Consider the following 18,196-nt stretch of genomic DNA (forward strand, 5'->3'; position numbering starts at 1 on the left):
CGGGAGAACCCACCCTTTTCTACGATGGCCGCCACGCGGCGTCTGCCCGCAGTTAAGATGGCGCGGCCAGCGCGTTCGGTCCGCCGCCCAGCGCTCCCGGCATGCACTGTGCGGGGCCGGGCACACAGCTGCCAAGATGGCGGACCTGGAGGAGCGGGTGTCGGATGAGGAGAAGGTAAAGGGAGGGGGTGGCCCTCTCTCCGCCGTGGGTCTGTGCCGCTGCCCCCGGGAGGGCATTGGCTGGGGAGCGGCGGGCGAGCTCGCCTGGTGCCGGTGTGCCGGCCTGCGAGTGCTTCGGGGTGGGCGGGCTCCCGAGACCACCGGGCCGCCGCCGCCCGGCCTGAAGCACCGGCTGTTCCTTACCAGCACTTTGCCTTCCGAATTCCTCATTGCCTTCCCATTTCCTCATTGCCTTTCGATTTCCTTATTGCCTCGGTGCAGCTGATGGGTCTCGGCCAGTCGTTTTGCATGAAAATGGATATAGTCTCAACCTAAACCAGGGGAGGTGTAGGTTGGACATCAGGCGGAGCTTCTTAACAGAAAGGGCAATTAGACATTGGAAAGGGTTGCCCAGGGAGGTGGTGGAGTCCCTATCCCTGATCAAGGAAGGACTGGACGTGGCACCCAGTGCTCTGATCTTGTTGACAGCGTGGGAGACAGTCACAGCTGGATCGCTTGGTGATCTTGAAGGTTTTTCCCAACCAAAATAATTTTGTGAAAGTGTGGTTTCTATGCTGGTTTTCCCAAATCAGCAGAGTAACCAGCGTGTCTGTAAAGTGCTTTGCAATCTCATCACTTCCTAAATACCCTCCGAGTGTGCTGTTGCATTTTTTCTCACCCCAGATGCTGACAGGAACTGCAATGTAGATCCTGAGAATTAAGCTGGATGGAAAGGCCTAAGTCAGAGTAAATAGGGCCATAGTTATTTTAGGAAAGGGGGAAATGAGCAGTTTGTTCTTCTTGTGTAGGAATGTGGAGAAAGTTACATACTGCAAGTTCTCCACTTGGTAATACAATGTTGTCTGCACGCAGTAGTCTAAAAATGCACTGTTACTCTTCCTTACATCATAGAAGTGTTACACTTATTACTTGCTTCATTTCTTAACATTCTGGAGGAGTTGTTCAGGCTCATGGATCTTCAAGGGTCCTACAAGTCTGGCTGTTGCTTTCATTTTTCCTTTAAACTGTAATTTCAGCTTCATTTCAGTGACATCATCTGTGAAACAAGCAGGGCTTTAGAGGTGCAGTTCATCTGTTAGTATTTTAGGTGATGTTGTTTGAAAGAAGTATTCCAGAGCAGAATTGATATAGGCCTTTAGAACATTCAATTTCAACTAACTCCATGCCTCACACAGGCAGAGAAGGATAACCTCAAGGGAGGATCTGAAAGAGAAACATGCAGCAAGGATTTTCTGTAGCATGTGACTATTCAGATGAGACGAGAACTTTCTATATGTTAATTTTTTAAGTTTGAGTTTAGCGGTACTTTAAAGTAAAGGAAAAACCCAAAAACGTCAGTTGAGCAACAAAATTAATTCCTTCCATCCTCCAAGCTTTACTCCTTTATTCTCTTTGGGCATATTTTAGGTAAGAGATTAATTTCTCAGACAGGCTGGGAAAGCTGGGAGTGTCCAGTCCAGAGAAGAGAACGCTCCAGGGAGATTTTAGATCCCCTTCCAGCACTTAAAGGGGCTCCAAGAGAGCTGGGGAGGGACTGGGGACAAGGCCTGGAGTGACAGGGGGGACAGGACACAGGGAATGGCTCCCACTGCCAGAGGGCAGGGATGGGTGGGAGATGGGGAATTAGGAATTGTTCCCTGGCAGGGTGGGCAGGCCCTGGATCCCTGGCAGTGCCCACGGCCAGGCTGGACAGGGCTGGGAGCACCTGGGACAGTGGGAGGTGTCCCTGCCATGGCAGGGGGGACACTGGAGGAGCTTTAAGGTCCCTTCCAACCCAACCAGTCTGTGATTCCGTGATTTCCTTGTAAGTTCCTCTGAAATCTCCCGTTTTGCTCAAGCTCATTCTGCTGCTGTTTTGCCAGTTTAAACTAACGGCTGAGCAGCTTCCCTTCCCCTCAGACACTTTCCCCATTTTAGAAGCAGGAAGTTGATGCTGCAGAGCTGAAATGACACCTGAAATGGCCCCGGGGGCCAGGAAATGGGGCAGATTGCAGAAAGTCCTATTTTGGTGTTTCTGCAGAGGAGCATCCTGACACCGCCCTCCAATCAACCCGCTCCGAAAACCATCAACCGTTCAAGTGCTTGACATTTCAAATTAATCTCTCCCCAGCCTGTTTCCTGCACTCCTGATTACAATAGTTTGACCGAAATGTTTTCTATTTTATTGATCAACTACACAAGATACTGTCTTTTTAATGTTTTCTTTGTATTGTGTAATTTCTTCAGGCACAAATAATATATATTCTGTTTTTCAAAATCATTACTAATTTGGAAGACAGTCTATTTTTATCTGAAGCTCAGTCCAGTTAAGGCAGAGTTATTACTTGATCCTGTTGGAATAAGGCAATTAGCTTTTGTTTGGAAAGGTATTTATTTCTTTTCGTGGCTTGCTTAAAATAATTATGTGACAAACAATACAAACAATTTCTAATTAAAACAGAGAAGACTGTTGAGAGAAGTGAATTATTTCCAGCTCTGGTGATAACTCAAGTGAAGCAGTTACATATATAAAGACAATTCTTTGTTTTGCTGCTCAGAATGAAAAGTAGAAAATAGAGTTCTAATGAACAATTCTTTAGTCACTTTCAATAAATGTCTTGTTAGACCAGAGAGGCTCATTGGTCAGCTTTGTTAGCTGGAAATGTTAGCTGTCAGAGGAAATGGGACGTTTTTATTACTCTAAGGGAGAGGTTTAATTTTGTGGCATTTCCTTTTTCATTTCTTCCAAGATCTTTCTATTCCCTTTGGTCCTGCAAAAGCTATAAAAGGTTTTATAATGAAAACCATAAACTCTTACCAATTCCAACAGAACCAATACTTGGACCACCTAAATTCTAACTGTGCAAGACATGTATATTGGATTTCGGAACACATTGCAGTTTTATTACACTTTTAGAAGAGACAGGGTTTTTCTCTTCCAGATTCGGAGTTTCTGGACATTGAAATTTGGCTTTCTCAGTTATTAATGCCTTCCTTCATCATCACGTGCCTCCACAGAAACCCAGAATGGTTTGGGTTGAATGAAAGGGACCTTGAAGATCATCCAGTTCCACCCCTTGCCCACTTTCCACTAGACCAGGTTGCTCCAAGCCCTGTCCAGCCTTGCTTTAATCAGTCTTACTAGATTATTTGTAGCTTGACAATGCATGCCTAGATTTCTCCCTAAATCTGCCACCTTCTGTCCCTTCAGAGGTGGTTTTGTTGGTGAATTGCTTCAATATGTGTGAACTCAGTAAGTTATCTTTTGTATTTAATTACTTTTCTACTTCATTGTAGGTGCGTATAGCTGCAAAATTCATCACTCATGCTCCCCCTGGAGAGTTCAATGAAGTATTCAATGGTAAGCAATTAAGGAAAAAATGATCTGTAATGTTTTCTTCATGTTTTATCTATTATAAGAATCTAAGGCTGTGTCACACCATACTGCTTTTAAGGTTAAGTGGCCTGGGAAAGCGTGCAGTTCTTCTGGACTATTTCTGCCTAATGAAATTATTTCATCTTTTAATGTTTGCACATGTACAGTTGAAAATAAAGTGTGTAAAGAGAAGCATTTGATAAAAAATCCAGTAACACACCTGGACCCTTTCTTCTCCAGATGTCCGGTTATTGCTTAACAATGACAATCTTCTCAGGGAAGGAGCAGCACAGTAAGTACTGAGATTCCAAACACAAGTCAAATTACCATGAGAGATCCTTCTGTTTTCTTATACTCATCATTCTGTGACAAAGAAAACCATTTGCTGCATTCAGAGCAATCTTATGTAATTCCTTAGCCCACCTAACGAAATACATAATGAAAGGTGTGGATGATTCTTTTTAAAAGCCCTAGATGGGAATTTGTGCTGTATAAAACTGACAGGAAGGCATGCTGCCAAAAAGTTTAACTCTGCAGCAGCAGCAATGTCTGATCATGTTGAATCATCTGATTTATAAAGTTAGTGAAGCCTGAAATACTGATTAATCCATAGCCTAAGTTTAGAAAAGGAACTGCCCTCAATAAAAATTTGTTTACTTCCACAGCTTCATCAGAAGGTGCTTAAAGATTACACATACAGGCTTTTTGATGCTAAGATATATTTCAAGCTAGGTGACATGTCAGTCAGCAAGTCTTTGCATAAGAAATTTGTTGTAAATATTCGTCTACTCATTTATTTACCTTGCTGCTAAATTGTAGCTGGGGTGTTCCTGTTTTGCCTTGGCTTGCTCACATTTCCACAGGCTATCGCCTGTTCTACTTTTGAACTCTGTATTTTCCTGGCCATCCCTAGACAAACATGCTTTTAGACCTGGAGTTTATAGCTATCTACAGTGAAAGGTATTGGAAAATCCTTTAACAGTGCTTGTGTGTATTGTTTGCCCAATTAAGTTGATGTTTGCTGCCATATAATCCTTGAGTCAGAATAAATGTGCACGTGCAGCTAAAGTTCATGTTCCTTTGGTGCTCCACAGTGCATTTGCACAGTACAACATGGATCAGTTCACCCCAGTGAAGATAGAAGGGTACGAGGATCAGGTAAGAGGAAACTTTGTACGCTCCAGGTTGTATTACTGCACTCTGAAAAAGCAATAAAAATGTTGTTTCATCAGGATGTTGGCTCACAAGCCATCAGCTGACTCACTTGTTCTGCTCACAAGGTACCACTCCTCCTCCTTCCCCCACATATCAATATGACAAACTTACTTTGATAAGAACAAAGCATAACCAAGATATCCTCTTCAAGTTCTGTGTTGTACTACTTAGCAAATCCAATTCATTGTTCCTTAAAGCTCCACGCTGAAGTCACTGGAATTTTACTTAAGAGTATGAGTGATTAAAGATTACTGTCTATTTAAAGCTCACTTAAAAATCCTTATGTTGCTACTTGCTTGCAGTTCCTACTGACAATTGATAATAGATTCTTAATAGTTTGTTTGGTTTATTTTCTGCAATCTTAATCCATTCCCAGCTACCCTAAAAAATAAACTTATCTTTATTTATACCAAGTCATTGATTTGGTATAGTGATTATACCTAATACTATCCAGTCTATGCCAGCAAAACAAGTTATTTCAGGGGTTTTTTTAATTCTTTTTTTTTAGAACAAACAGCAAGTCGTAGAGAAGCCAGAAAGCTGCCTGACCATCTGCTCTGTTCTCTGAGCCAAGCTCTGACCCAGCTTTTCTAGTGTCCCAGATATGTTTATGGGAGTATGGGAGGCATATATTAAGGGGGCTGTTCACTGAAATAGCTTTGATGAGAAAGTTACAGTACAACTTGGAAAAAACTAAAAAAAAAAAAACAAAAACCCACCCCAATAAAGTCAATATCTGAGAAACCAGAGAATTAAGGTGAAAAAGAAAAAAGAAGAGAATGTGCAAGGCTGCTTTGTGGTCTGCTTTAGTTGGTATATTTTAGAAGTAGTCACATCTATGTACCCTTCTTGCCTAGAAGTAGAGCTATTGCAAAGCATGGAGCATGGCAATAAATGGTAGATTTCAGAGTAAAAGTCTCTGTTTCCTTTAGAAATGAAGAAGGAATACAGCTAAAATAACTTTAAAGGCAAAGCAACCTGCTTCTATTGTAAGGATACCCAATTTTAAGCCGAATATATACATTATTATAGTTCAGTCTTTTCTGGGACAGAAATCTAAGTGCAGTATTACTGTGGAGAGCAGTTACCTTTACTCACAACAACTACTAATTTAAATTATTAATATCATAAAATCTTGATTTTCCTGTGTGACCTTGTAGCTCAATGAAAGTACCTAATGTAACACTGATACGCAAGTAGGGAAAAATGCAAAATAATACATCTATATCAGCCTAAATGTATCATCATTTCAACTTCTGTTCCAGGTCTTAATCACAGAACATGGTGATCTGGGCAATGGCAGATTTTTAGACCCAAGAAACAAGCTTTCTTTTAAGTTTGACCACTTAAGGAAAGAAGCAAGTGATCCCCAGCCCGAGGACACAGAATCGGCTTTAAAACAATGGAGAGATGCCTGTGACAGTGCATTGAGAGCCTACGTCAAAGATCATTACCCCAATGGCTTCTGCACTGTTGAGTATCCATCTTGTTTCCCTGAAAGTGTATTGCTCTGAGTCACTCAGTCCCAGAGCAGACTGTGCTGGGCAGAGCTGTTGGAATTCTCCATCCTCACTAGCATTTTGGCTAACTTTGGAATGACTTGAATGATTTCCAAAGAGGGTGCAACTATCTTGGCATGCACACAGAGGTAAAGGTGAATTAGACCTTTTTCATAGGCATGACTGCCAAGCACCTTCACACCTACCCATAATAAGATACCTGCCAGGGGAGGTGTTGGACAATGTAACTCGTGGTGCATGTTCCCAGTGAGGTGCCGCCACAGCAGCCTGCACCCTGCTGCCAAGAACAGAGACTAAAAATGGCTTTCCTTAGCTCTTGGGCCTTTTTAACTCTTTTTCTAAATACAGGTTTATGGTAAATCTATAGATGGACAGCAGACAATTATTGCCTGTATTGAGAGCCACCAGTTTCAGCCCAAAAACTTCTGGTAAGACTATTTCAACATGGTGTGTTTTCTTCCTTTGCCTGGTTCCTCAAACCAACCCATCCTCTAGCTCTGACACAGTCTGAAGGACAGGGAGTTTTGGGCTTCCCAAGAAGTTCTTTTCCTTCTGTAGTGTGTTTTCCTTGCAGCCCCCTTGGCACTTAGCAAAACTCTTCCTGTGACCTCTCCAGAGGAAAAGGCATTATCAGAGCTGGATAGATACTCCTTTACATCTCTGGAGCTTCTTTGTACTGAAGCTGCATTGTATTCAGCTGGGCTGCAGAAATTTAACTCCATGCCATCTAAAGCACTAAATCCCATGTGGTATTGGTGATAAGACAACATCAGAAACAACTTGGTCATTAATTTCATTCTTTTTGCTGTTAGAGCTTCTTGGAAATAGTTTTTTCATGCTTTGATTGCTTCTAGGAATGGGCGTTGGAGATCAGAATGGAAGTTTACCATCACACCACCAACAGCTCAAGTGGCTGCAGTGCTCAAAATCCAGGTGAGTTATTTTTCCTAGCAGTAACAGGAGGAGGTGCATTGTGCTTGTCTTACACAAATGCATTTGTCCCAGAGTGAGGTGCTGAAATGCAGCAGAGATGTCCTTCTCAAGTCAGGATGTTATTAAATAAACAATTCAAGAAAGTAATTCTTAAATCTAGTATTCTAGTAATAGTTTCAGATCTGGCCTGTGGTTTATTATGTGGCATTACCCTATAGACCTCTACTTTGCTTCACTTTATAGGGCTAAAATCTCTACCTTGAGTCTTTTATAATTGCTCTTAGCTCTAGGCATTTACTGATTAACATAATCTTGAACAGTCTTGACAAAGAATGAAACCTTTTAGAAAATCCATCCTGCTTTTAGTCCCCATGTAAGCAGAGAAGACTGGCACAATGCTCTGTTGTGCCATTTTAGTAGCATTTGGGGGACTCAGGAATTCTGGAGGGAGTGGTCATAATAAAACCTGCATTGTGTCTTTTTGTCTAGGTCCATTACTATGAAGATGGCAATGTCCAGTTGGTTAGTCACAAAGACATTCAGGACTCTGTACAGGTGTCAGTAAGTATGCTAAAAGATCTTGATGATAAGCAACTGTTTTCACTCCTTTAACAGCTCACGAAGCATGCTGCTATGACTGCATTCTCTTGACTTTAAAGTAATTTTTGGGTGAACAGTCACTGTGGTGTTTACAGTCATGTAGGAATCCCAGATTCCCAACTGCTTAAAATTCAGTCTTATTAGAAAGTCTCTATTGGAAAGCTTCTCTTAGTAGTTAGGGTTAAAAAGGACAGAATATGCTTTTCTATCTCTGTCCAATGGAAAGAAACAGTAAGAGACGTATGCTAAGGCAAATTAAGAATTCCTCTAGTTTGGTAGAGGGAGCAACAGCTGCAAAGTGATTCATTTTACTATGAAGGTCCACTTCCTTTTTGCTCACTAGGGTGCAGCTCTGTTCCAGTTTGGAGCACAAGCTCTACCTAGTGTGTAGTAAGTGAAAGGAACCCAGCTACAACCACAAGGCACAAGCTGATGATGTTACCTACTTTATCTATACTCAGCCTATCATTTGAGAATAAATCTATTGTGTAGCTTATGTAAGTTTTGTAAGTTGCTCTTAAACATGCAAACTTTTTTTTTCCTTTGTAGAGTGATGTCCAAACTGCTAAGGAATTTATTAAGATCATAGAAAATGCAGAAAACGAGTACCAGGTAAGATCAGTGGTAGTTACATAAAACAGAATCATATCAGTCTCCATTTGCAGTTAATAGAAACATGGAAAAGTGACCTCTCGTTCTGTTCCTTGCTGAATCTGGTATTGCCTGTAAGAATTGCTTAGAAAAGGGTAGCAGTATTTGTTTAAAAAATATCGTTACAAAGCTGTAAAGTTACAAAGGTGTGTTGTAATTAACTATCAGGTTTACTGTACAGTTTTTTTAAAGGGTTGCAAATGATTCCTGGAACAAGCATGGGAGGGAGGAGTGGGTGAGTCAATGTATTTTCCTCTGTGACAGTTAAAAATTCCGAGGAGGAAACTTGTGCAACAGCTTTTGCATTGTCCCAGCCTCTGTGCCAGGAGACTGGAAAGAGATAAGTCAGTGAAAGACCTAAGGAGATGCTGCTACATTACAGGGAAGGTGAATAAAAAGCCTTTGACTTGCACACACACTGATGACTGCCTTATTAATTTAGTTAATAGTGGGCCTTACACTTTACAGAAAGGAGTTTGTGGCTTTAACACTAAGTTGAGCGTTCTCATAGTGTTTTATGTGTGCCCTCACCAAATGTGCTTGCCCTTGCAGACAGCAATCAGTGAAAACTACCAGACTATGTCAGACACCACTTTCAAAGCCTTACGCCGGCAGCTGCCCGTCACCCGCACCAAGATTGACTGGAACAAAATCCTCAGCTACAAGATTGGCAAAGAAATGCAGAATGCTTAATGCAGAAACAAGGAGGTGTATGAAGCAGTCGTGTGCAAAAAAACAAATACGGTCCTATGCCAAGTAGATGGTTTTTAAACCAGAGCAGCATTTTTAGGGCTTTCAAAGTTACCAGGTTTTCTAGCCTGAGAGGGAACCGTGGAACAAATAGTTGTCTTTGTGTTTTGTGTTTCCTGCCACATAAACTTCCTGTTGTAGCTGCATTTAATAGGTCATTTAAATTCAGCCATTCATGGCTCAGAAGTATAGCTGTTTTCAGTCACTGGCTGGAAAACTTCCTAGCTGGAAAAGCCCTATTATTACCCCAGGAGAGGGTATGGAGCGCTCCCTTCACCTGTATCCAGCACTCCAGGTATCCAGTAAGTTTGTCAAACCTGCCAAGAGCTCACGGCGCTGCAAGACACAGTAAGTGCAAGACAGTGAGTCCTCGTGTATCCTTATTCCCAACCTCCACAAAGCAGATGCCTGCAGGCTTAGATTTTGCTGTAGAAAATGAGTTTACAGGATCCTTTACAGAATTCCCTACTGACCCAGCTCTTCCGGGGACGTAACTTTTTTTAAATCTGAAGATTTGAGCCATGTTCCCTAAAAGTGAACATTTTTCTTCTCCCCTTTCTTGTGTACGTACGGTTACCAGACATCTGCATTTTTACAGAACTACAAGATGAGTCACTGCTGATCCACAAGGGCTGGATGGTGATTAAAAATGCAAATGTCTACAAAATAATAGGTATGTTGTGCTTTAATGCTTTGTGGCAGGTTCATAGATTTGTATCGCAGGTGTATGGATGGATAGTGTACAAAATAAATAAACTTGCACCAAAGTGAAAGAAAAAATCCTTTCCATTTGTCTCAGTTGTGGACAGTTTGTTATCATGCTTAGAGGGGATTTTGGAATGAATCGCTTCTACATGCTTGCTCTGCATTATTATTTTCCCCCTCTAACATCAAACCTAGCAGTCATAACAGTTTCTCTGAAGGGGAGGATGAAGAGATAGACATACGCCTTTCTCAGATCTTGGAACACAGATTCGCTACAAAGTGAACCTCCTTTGGTGAACTCCCTTTGCTTTGTTTGCACTTGGTTATCACTGGGCGCCTTGCAGGTTCTGGTTTTTAAACTGGCTCATGTCTTCTTGTTTTTAAATACACAGAGGAAAAAGGGTTGGGAAGAGAGGGGTGGGGTTGCCTGTGCATTACGCTTCAGGTTTTGCACAGTAACACCGCAAAATAAGTGCTTATCCTTTGTGAGTTTTAACTAATTAAAATATATTTGTATTTGCTGCTGAGACTGACAATTCATCCCTCAGGCATCCTCTGTATCAACTAGTCTAGTGCAAATACACCAGTCTTTGTTTAAAGCCATTTGTGTCTGTTCTTTCATGGTCTCATTCCTTTTAATTCCTGAAGTCTAGGAAATGGCATTACCATCCCGGAAAGTGTTCAAAAATGTGAATGTGGTACTTGAGGACCTGCTTTAGTGGTGATCACAGTGGTAGTGCTGGGTTGATGGTTGGACTTTAATGATCTCAAAGGTCTTTTCCAATCTTAACAGTTCCATGACTAAGGCAGGGATGGTATCAGTCCAAATGCCCTGGTATACAGACATGGGAACTGGAGGGCTGAGCTTCCAAACTAAAATAGAAACCATCACAGAGCTTTATTGCAGCTCCTCACCCTGGGAAAAAGGCAGCAAGGAGGTCATTCCACTCACTCTCAGAGTCTTACTTTAGCCTACTTCAGACACTCCTGGTTGTATCCTACACATCCGGTTTGTATCCTGGTTGTATCCTGAAAGCTGGGCTTTTCGGAGGGTTTGCGCAGCTCTGCAGGAGCTGCTCACGGGCAGTTTAAGCGGCTCCTGCCTGCGCAGCACCCAGGGGAGATGGCAGGCTCTGTGGGCCTCAGGTGCTGTGGGCTGCGGCCCCGGACCATCCAGGAAATCGCTGCGGCAATTCCAAGAATGTGAAGCCGAAGCAGGGCGCAAGATAAGGCTCTGCACACAACGCAGCTTTTATCTGCCTCAAGGCTAGGCTCCTGCTCCTTGGGCACGCTGGGAGCAGTTCACCGTCAGTGCTCCAACCTTAGGAGCGTTTCTATCTCTCTGTCCTTCTCCAAATCTCTCGCTAATCACCCTGCAGCCTGCCTGGTGCCGTGCCTGCCTCGGGCCCTTCTCCCCCCGGCTGCTGCCCCGGGCTGTCCCCTGCCAGCCCCGATCCGCCCCAGCCGGGCGGGCCCGCGGCCCCACGGCCTCTTTCGCTTTCGTTTCTCCGTGCGCGACCCGCCCTGGCTCAGCCCAGCCCAGCCCAGCCCAGCCCGGCTTGACCTGGCACTCCTGGACGCGGCACCATCTCGGCACGGCTCGGCTCGGCTCGGCTCGACCATGCCGCGGTTCAGCGTGGCGGAGGCCAGTCTCTGGGGGTGTCAATTCGTGCAGTTCCTGCAGGACACGGGCCGGGAGCAGACGAGCCTGCGGGAAACGCTGCGGACCATCTACAACCAGGAGTTCCGCGGCAGGTGAGAGCCCTCGGCCAGACCCGGGCGACATCACCTGGAACAGACCCGGGCCAGCATCCCCAGTGCCTGGCCGGTGTCACTAGTCCCCAGCAGCATCACTGGGGTCCCCAAGCTCACCTGTCTCACCAAAGCCCTGCTGGGGTGATCCCCAGCTCCATGGGCCCCCAGCAGCTGCCTGGGGATGGCCTTGGACACCCACTGCCCACCACACTCCCCACCTCACCCTGCTGACACCAATCACACCGGCCCTTGTGCAATGTCACCGCTGCTAATCATTGGCAAAGCCAGGGCTCGGTGCACCGGTGGGACTGTGAGGAGGTACCTGGGGAGTCGTCGCTGCTGGGAGCACAGTGGCTGTGCCTTAGCAGAGCCACCACCTGTGCCAGCTCAGCTCCACAGCACTGGCGTGGGCAGGGACTGCGTGGCTGTCAGGACCAGGCAGTGATGCAGTGGACAGCTGGAATGGCTGTGGCATAGCTGGGACAGCAATGGCACAGCTGGAGCAGCCAGCAGGGATGTAAGATTTGCACAGGCCAGTGGGAAGCCTTTCTTCCTCTGCTGGAGCAGTGGGCACCTGCTGAGAGCCCCCTCACTGCAGCCTCAGTGTCCTGCTTCATCTTCCCACTTGCCTCACCCCAGCTGCCTGTGCCCGTGGCCCTGAGTCACACTCTCCCACACAAACCCTCTCCCTTGTCTCCGCAGGACTGAGGCAAGGACGCCCAATTTTTCCTTCATGTTGTTTGCGCTAAGGACAACCCACCAGGTTCAGGTGCGCGGAGATCTGGTGAAATTCAAGGTGAGTTTGTGCTGGGGCAGTGCCCACTAGGACTGGCCCCTCAGGAGCCCCCTGCAGAGTCCCAGGGCCACGCTGATTCCGGCTGCTCCTTGCAGGTGAAGAGACATGTGGTGGTGGCAGACCAGTACCGGCGACCCAGGAGCAATGCACAGACATCCGTGGCCACGTCTGCCTCAGGACAGCAGCTCAGCTCCACTCCGCAAGTGCCCCAGCGCTATGCCAAGCAGTGGTATGACCAGCAGCACCCCACCTTGGCACGTCCCTTGGATCCCCCAGCCCAGCTGGGAAAGCCTGACCCTCCCTCCCCACAGGGCTGAGCTCATTCGTGGGAAGCACGGGGTGGAGATCACCTCAGACTATGACCAGGGCAACGGGAATATTCGCTTCCCGGTGGTGGCGGGCGAGCCGCGGACAGTGGCCGTCCTGGTGCAGAACCGTGGCACAGAGGTGGTGACGCTGCAGCGGTTCCAGGCACAGCAGCAGGCACGGGAGCTCTCCTTCACCGATGAGCAAGGGGCAGTGCAGGGCCAGTCCCTGCTGCTACACCCAGGTAGGGTCCATCCCATCCCCTGCCCCGTGCCCTGCCCCACACGCAGGATGCAGGACCCAGCCTCACCCTTCACCCCGCAGGTGGGATGTACCCCATCCAGGCGCGGTGCCTCACCACCTGCAATGGGCACTTCAGTGCTGTGGTGTCCTTCGAGTTCACCAAGGAGCCAGACGTGTCCTTCAGCATCTCCCGCTATGTCGCTGCCATTGCTGAGAGCCAGCTGGCCAAGGACCTGGGGCCCTCAGCACCTTTCCAGCCCTACGAGGCCAGCCTCCAGCGCTATGTCACAGTCATCACCGAGGATGGCATCCCCCCTGACAGGTATGTGATGAGCTCACCTGCTGCCACCCTGAGCAGAGGGGCCCAGCCTGTTCTCCAGCCAGGACAAGGTTCAGCTCCTTGACTGCCTGGCACCACAGGACAGTGCTTCAACCCTGCTCCATGGCTGGTGACAGTGGGGCTGGGGACACCACGTAGTCCCTGAGACACTACTGTCCCCTCCACCCAGCTCCCTGAAAAACGAACTGGAGAGGGAAATCCCTCTGGGCACCTACCAGTACCCAAAGAGCCTCAAGGACACGATCCTGCTCGGACCCAACACCAGTGCCAGCTCCAGCTGGGCTGCCATGCGGTGAGTGCCAAGGGCTGAGAGCAATGCTGAGGTGCTCCTTGAGTGCCAAACTGTCCCTGGGACACAATGACATTGCTGCTGTCCTCAGCTCGCTGCTGGAAGCACCTCTGCAGGCTGAGAACTACTACCAGAAATTCCAGCTGCTGCTGCACCTGGAGGAAATTCAGATGGAGGTGGACATCCGTCGCTACGACATGCAGGACGTGACCATGGTGCAGGAGAGGGCACTGCTGGTTCTCGATGTGCGTGGGGGGCTGAGAGACGGGAGGGGTGCTGGCACAACACTGGCACTCCCAGAGTGCCTGGCATCACACTGGCCCTTTGGCACAGGTGCCTGGCGTGGCCGAGAACCGCCCATCCCTGCTGAGAGGGGACCACCTGTTTGCCCACCTGAGCAGCGAGCGGGACCACTCCCCACTCGTCCGCTACAAGGGCTACGTGCACAGCGTGGAGCTGGACAGGGTCAGGCTGGGCTTCTCCTCCAAGTGAGTGGTGTGTGGTCCCAGCAGCCTTTCTCAGAGATGCCAAAGGCCAAGAATGGGTTGGAAAGGGCCAGGAGGGCATGGGAGAGTGTCCCGTGTCCTGCTCACTCCATTTCTTCCCAGGCTGCAGAAGAAGTTTGTGAAGAATATGAAGTTCGATGTGACCTTCACCTTCAGCCGGCTGCCACTGCAGGTGCAGCACCGGGCTGTAGTGCTGGCCGTGCGCCCAGGCTTGTCCAGCCTCCTGTTCCCCTCCGCCTCCTGCCACAAGTCCCTCTTCTCAGGGCCCTTCCAGCCGCGGTGAGTCCCAGTTCTGCGGGTGGAGGCTCTGAGGGCCGAGGGGATGGAGGCCATGGGGCTCGGGCAGCGCAGCCTCTGCTCCCACAGGTGGTTTAACCGCAAGCTGGAGACCAACGAGGAGCAGTGCAAAGCTGTGACCCACATCGTGACGGGGGTGTCCCGGCCAGCCCCATACCTCATCTTTGGCCCCCCTGGCACTGGCAAGACGGTCACTATGGTGGAGGCCATCAAGCAGGTGGGTGGCCGGTGCCCAAATCCAGCCCTGAGCATTGCTGCCCATTATCATCCATGGGGCTCAATGCTGTCACCTCCTCTTCCCACCCAGGTGTGGACATGCTTCAAGGATGCCCATATCTTGGCCTGTGCCCCCTCCAACAGTGCTGCAGACCTGCTGTGCCAGTGCATCATCAAGGACATTGCCCCTCAGAATGTCTACAGGCTCATTGCCAGCTCCAGGAGCTACAGGGAAGTGCCCACTGATATCAGGGTAGGTCCCTGCCCCTCCACCCTGAAATCCTGACAGCACATCTGGGCTGGCATCCCCCAGGATAATGGGACCTCACCCAATGCCTGTGCTCCAGCCCTGCTGCAACTGGGATGATGAGCAGAGCAGCTACGTGTACCCAAGCAAGGAGAGACTGAGCCACTACCGGATTATCATCACCACACTGGTGACAGCAGGAAGGTCAGAGGAGCTGGGATTGTCCCCAGCATCCGTGGCAGGTGGACCCAGGGCTGCCTTGCAGCCAGGCTGTGGAAGCAGACCCTCTGGGACTCAGCTGGGAGGGGTTGGAGGAGGGCAGGCAGCAGCAGGGAAATCCCTTCTCTGTGGGAGGATGAGGGTGAAGGGTAGGAGGGGAAGGATGGCCAGGTGGGGCAGGATGCTGAGAACAGCCTCACTGCGTCTCTCCACCAGGCTGGTGTCAGCCGGTTTCGCCCCTGGGTTTTTCTCGCACGTGTTCATCGACGAGTGTGGCCACGCGGTAGAGCCGGAGAGCGTTGTCGCCATCGCGGGTGAGCAGTGCCCACCTGCTCTGCTGCCCCAAGAGCCAGCTTCTCTGCATGGCCTGGGGTCCTCCCGTTCCCCGCTGAGCTCTCCCTGTCCCCAGGGCTCCTGGCGCCCATGGATGAGGAGAACAACCCCAATGGGGGGCAGCTGGTGCTGGCAGGAGACCCCAAGCAGCTGGGCCCCGTCCTGACCTCACCACTGGCAATCCAGCATGGTCTGGGTGAGTAGGGAGAGGAGTGGGAGTGCTGCCGGCACCCCACAGGGGCTGAGTGGCCTTGTGGGGAGCCACAGGATATCACTGGGCACAGGCACCTCACTGCTGGAGAGGCTGATGCTGCACAACCCCTTGTACCAGAAGTCGAGTGGAGGATACAACCCACAGTTCATCACCAAGCTGCTCTGGAACTACAGGTGGGGACAGGGATAGTGCGGGAAGGGGTCGAGCCCGGCAGGGATTGGTGAGCATGGCGCTCCAGGATCTGTCGCCCAGAGCCTCAGAGTGCCCAGCTGGTGTGGGAGATGGGAGGGCACCTGCTGTCCTGGGTGCACGGTGCCCAAGAGGGCTCTGGACCCCCATGGCACCCACCCTGGCATGGTCCTGCCTCTCCCAGGTCCCACGAGGCCATTCTCAGGATCCCCAATGAGCTCTTCTATGACAACGAGCTGAAGGTGTGCAGGAGCAATGGGCCTGACATCCGGAATCTGTTTTGTACCTGGGAGGAGCTTCCCAAAAAAGTGAGGGGCGCAGGAGGGACGGACCCAGGGGGTTCCCCAAGGCACAGGCAGAGCAGAGCCAAATGTTCTCCATCCCTAGGGCTTCCCCATCATCTTCCATGGGGTTTGTGGGGAAGACCAGAGAGAGGCCAAGAGTCCCTCATTCTTCAACACGGCTGAAATTGAGGTCCTGATCCACTACCTCAAGAAGCTGCTGCAGAGTCGGGGCAGGGGAAGCTGCCCCAGTGTGTCCCCCAAGGAGATCGGCATCATCTCTCCCTACAGGAAGCAGGTGAGGGACACAGCTCTGCAGACAGGGCAGAGGCAGAGCAGAGACCTCCCTAGGGACAGGGAGCACTGGGATGGATGGGCTGGGACAGGGCTGGCACAAGGATGGCCCTGTGCAGGCTGGATTTCGCCACATGCCTCCACTCAGGTAGAGAAGATCCGGAAAGCCATCACCTGCCTGGATCGCGATCTGCAGGAGCTGCCGGACATCAGCCAGCTGAAGGTAGGTCCTGGGCATGGAGGAGAGAGGAGCACACTGTGCCACAGGAGGAAGGAGGCCTGACAGCCCCAGCCCAGGGGTGCTCCCGGCCCTCACCTGTTGTCCATGCCCCAGGTGGGCTCTGTGGAAGAGTTCCAGGGCCAGGAGCGGCAGGTGATCCTCATCTCCACGGTGCGCAGCTGCAGCACGTACCTCCAGTTCGACCAGACCTTCAGGCTGGGCTTCCTCAAGAACCCCAAGGTACTGCCTGGCCCCCTCTCCCTTGGCATCCCCTCTGCCCTGTGGTTCTCACAGGCAGGTAGAGCTGCTCTGGCTGCTCGTGCCACCAGAGCTGCCTGCACCCCGCTGGGGCTGCGGGACCATGAGAGGTGTTGCAGCAGGTAACGCCCTCTTGCTTGTCCTCTTCAGAGGCTTAACGTGGCCATCACCCGGGCCAAGGCTCTGTTGATCGTGGTGGGTAATCCTACTGTGCTCAGCAAGGACCACCACTGGCTCAGGTGAGCTGCTCCTGTGCTCCTGGCCCCTGGCAGTGCTCACCAGCACCTGCCCTGTCCTGCTGCCAGCACGTGGTGCCAGGCCATGCCCACTGCCACGGAGCAGCAGGGCTGGTGCCACCGCGTGCCCACGCTCCCCTCGCTCTGCACCTGCAGGTTCCTCAGGTACTGCAAGGAACAGGGGGGCTACACCGGATACCCCTTCGAGGAGGAGGGCACAGCTGAGGACAGACTTGCCAACGACCTGCAGGCACTGCAGCTCAGAGTTTAGCACCCAGGTGAGCAGAGCTGGCAGCACGGCCAGGGTAACAGCTGGGGCACTGGGAGGCTTCTCCTGCCCCAAATGCAGCAGGACTTAAATCAGTTTTTGCTTAGGCCTTGCCTGTCTCCATCTCAAAGTCAGGAGCCAGCTCTGCCATGAGGTTTCTCTGCAGGAAATGCGCCTGGGAAGGGAGGAGAAGCCCCGTGAAGGTGCATCCCCCTCAGCCTGTCCCAAGCCTGCAGCAGCTCCTGCTTTTTCTGTCCCAGTCCCGGAGTGCTCCATGCATCCCTGTGGAGATGGGGCTGAACTCACGGGACCAGAAGGTGTTGCCAGCCTTTGCTGCCAGCCACGAAGCCCACACCAGCACCAGACTGGGACAACTCTCCATTTTAATAATTTTTTTACATGGCTGTGGCAAAACTACTCTCTGTGACTGGTCTCACCATTCAGTGAAAGACTTAAGCCTGGGGGCTCTGGCCTCCAAAGAGCATCACTGGGTGCACAGGGGAGCTCACTGCTGCTGTGATGGGTGACTGGGGAAGGCAGGGACCTGGTCTGGGACGGGTTGGCTCAGCTCTCCTCTGGGCAGCTGCCTGGCCTGAGAGCTGGCATGGCCGTGCAGACACTCTATTTCCCTCGAATAAATGTTTAAAGAAAAGCAGTGTACTGCTGAGTCCTAGGTGGGCCTTGCTTACACAGACAGGGCTTCAGAGCAGCATCAGGCTCACTGCAGCCCTGCCCTGAGCTGCTCCAGAGGAAGGATGGCTCCAGCAGTGATGGCAGTGC

General features: G+C 49.8%; 2 protein-coding genes across 5 annotated transcripts; both read left to right on the forward strand.

Annotated features, from left to right (window-relative positions):
• The first annotated feature begins 74 nt into the window (after positions 1–74).
• On the forward strand, positions 75–9,991 carry CAPZA1 (capping actin protein of muscle Z-line subunit alpha 1). Its single transcript, XM_063177779.1, has 10 exons — positions 75–175; positions 3,457–3,520; positions 3,776–3,827; positions 4,630–4,693; positions 6,016–6,222; positions 6,619–6,698; positions 7,125–7,203; positions 7,693–7,764; positions 8,353–8,415; positions 9,007–9,991. The coding sequence occupies exons 1-10, from the start codon at positions 137–139 to the stop codon at positions 9,145–9,147; spliced, it is 861 nt and encodes a 286-aa protein (XP_063033849.1). The 5' UTR covers positions 75–136; the 3' UTR covers positions 9,148–9,991.
• A 1,504-nt stretch (positions 9,992–11,495) lies between these two features.
• Positions 11,496–18,076, forward strand: MOV10 (Mov10 RNA helicase). 4 transcript variants are annotated; one of them, XM_063177769.1, is made up of 22 exons: positions 11,496–11,664; positions 12,367–12,460; positions 12,556–12,689; positions 12,772–13,010; positions 13,091–13,331; positions 13,519–13,641; positions 13,730–13,883; positions 13,972–14,126; positions 14,247–14,423; positions 14,511–14,658; positions 14,749–14,910; positions 15,005–15,108; positions 15,340–15,437; positions 15,533–15,652; positions 15,741–15,843; positions 16,044–16,167; positions 16,247–16,438; positions 16,583–16,657; positions 16,769–16,894; positions 17,063–17,151; positions 17,305–17,426; positions 17,524–18,076. In XM_063177769.1, exons 1-21 carry the CDS (start codon positions 11,531–11,533, stop codon positions 17,417–17,419), a joined length of 2,907 nt encoding a protein of 968 aa, XP_063033839.1. In that variant the 5' UTR covers positions 11,496–11,530; the 3' UTR covers positions 17,420–17,426; positions 17,524–18,076. The 4 variants fall into 4 exon arrangements, with proteins under 4 accessions (XP_063033839.1, XP_063033836.1, XP_063033838.1 ...); XM_063177766.1 differs by having other exon boundaries at positions 15,005–15,437; XM_063177768.1 differs by having other exon boundaries at positions 15,005–15,437; positions 17,548–18,076.
• The last annotated feature ends 120 nt before the right edge of the window (positions 18,077–18,196 follow it).

Source organism: Melospiza melodia, chromosome 28, assembly GCF_035770615.1.
Source record: "Melospiza melodia melodia isolate bMelMel2 chromosome 28, bMelMel2.pri, whole genome shotgun sequence".
In the NCBI taxonomy this organism is placed as follows: domain Eukaryota; kingdom Metazoa; phylum Chordata; class Aves; order Passeriformes; family Passerellidae; genus Melospiza; species Melospiza melodia.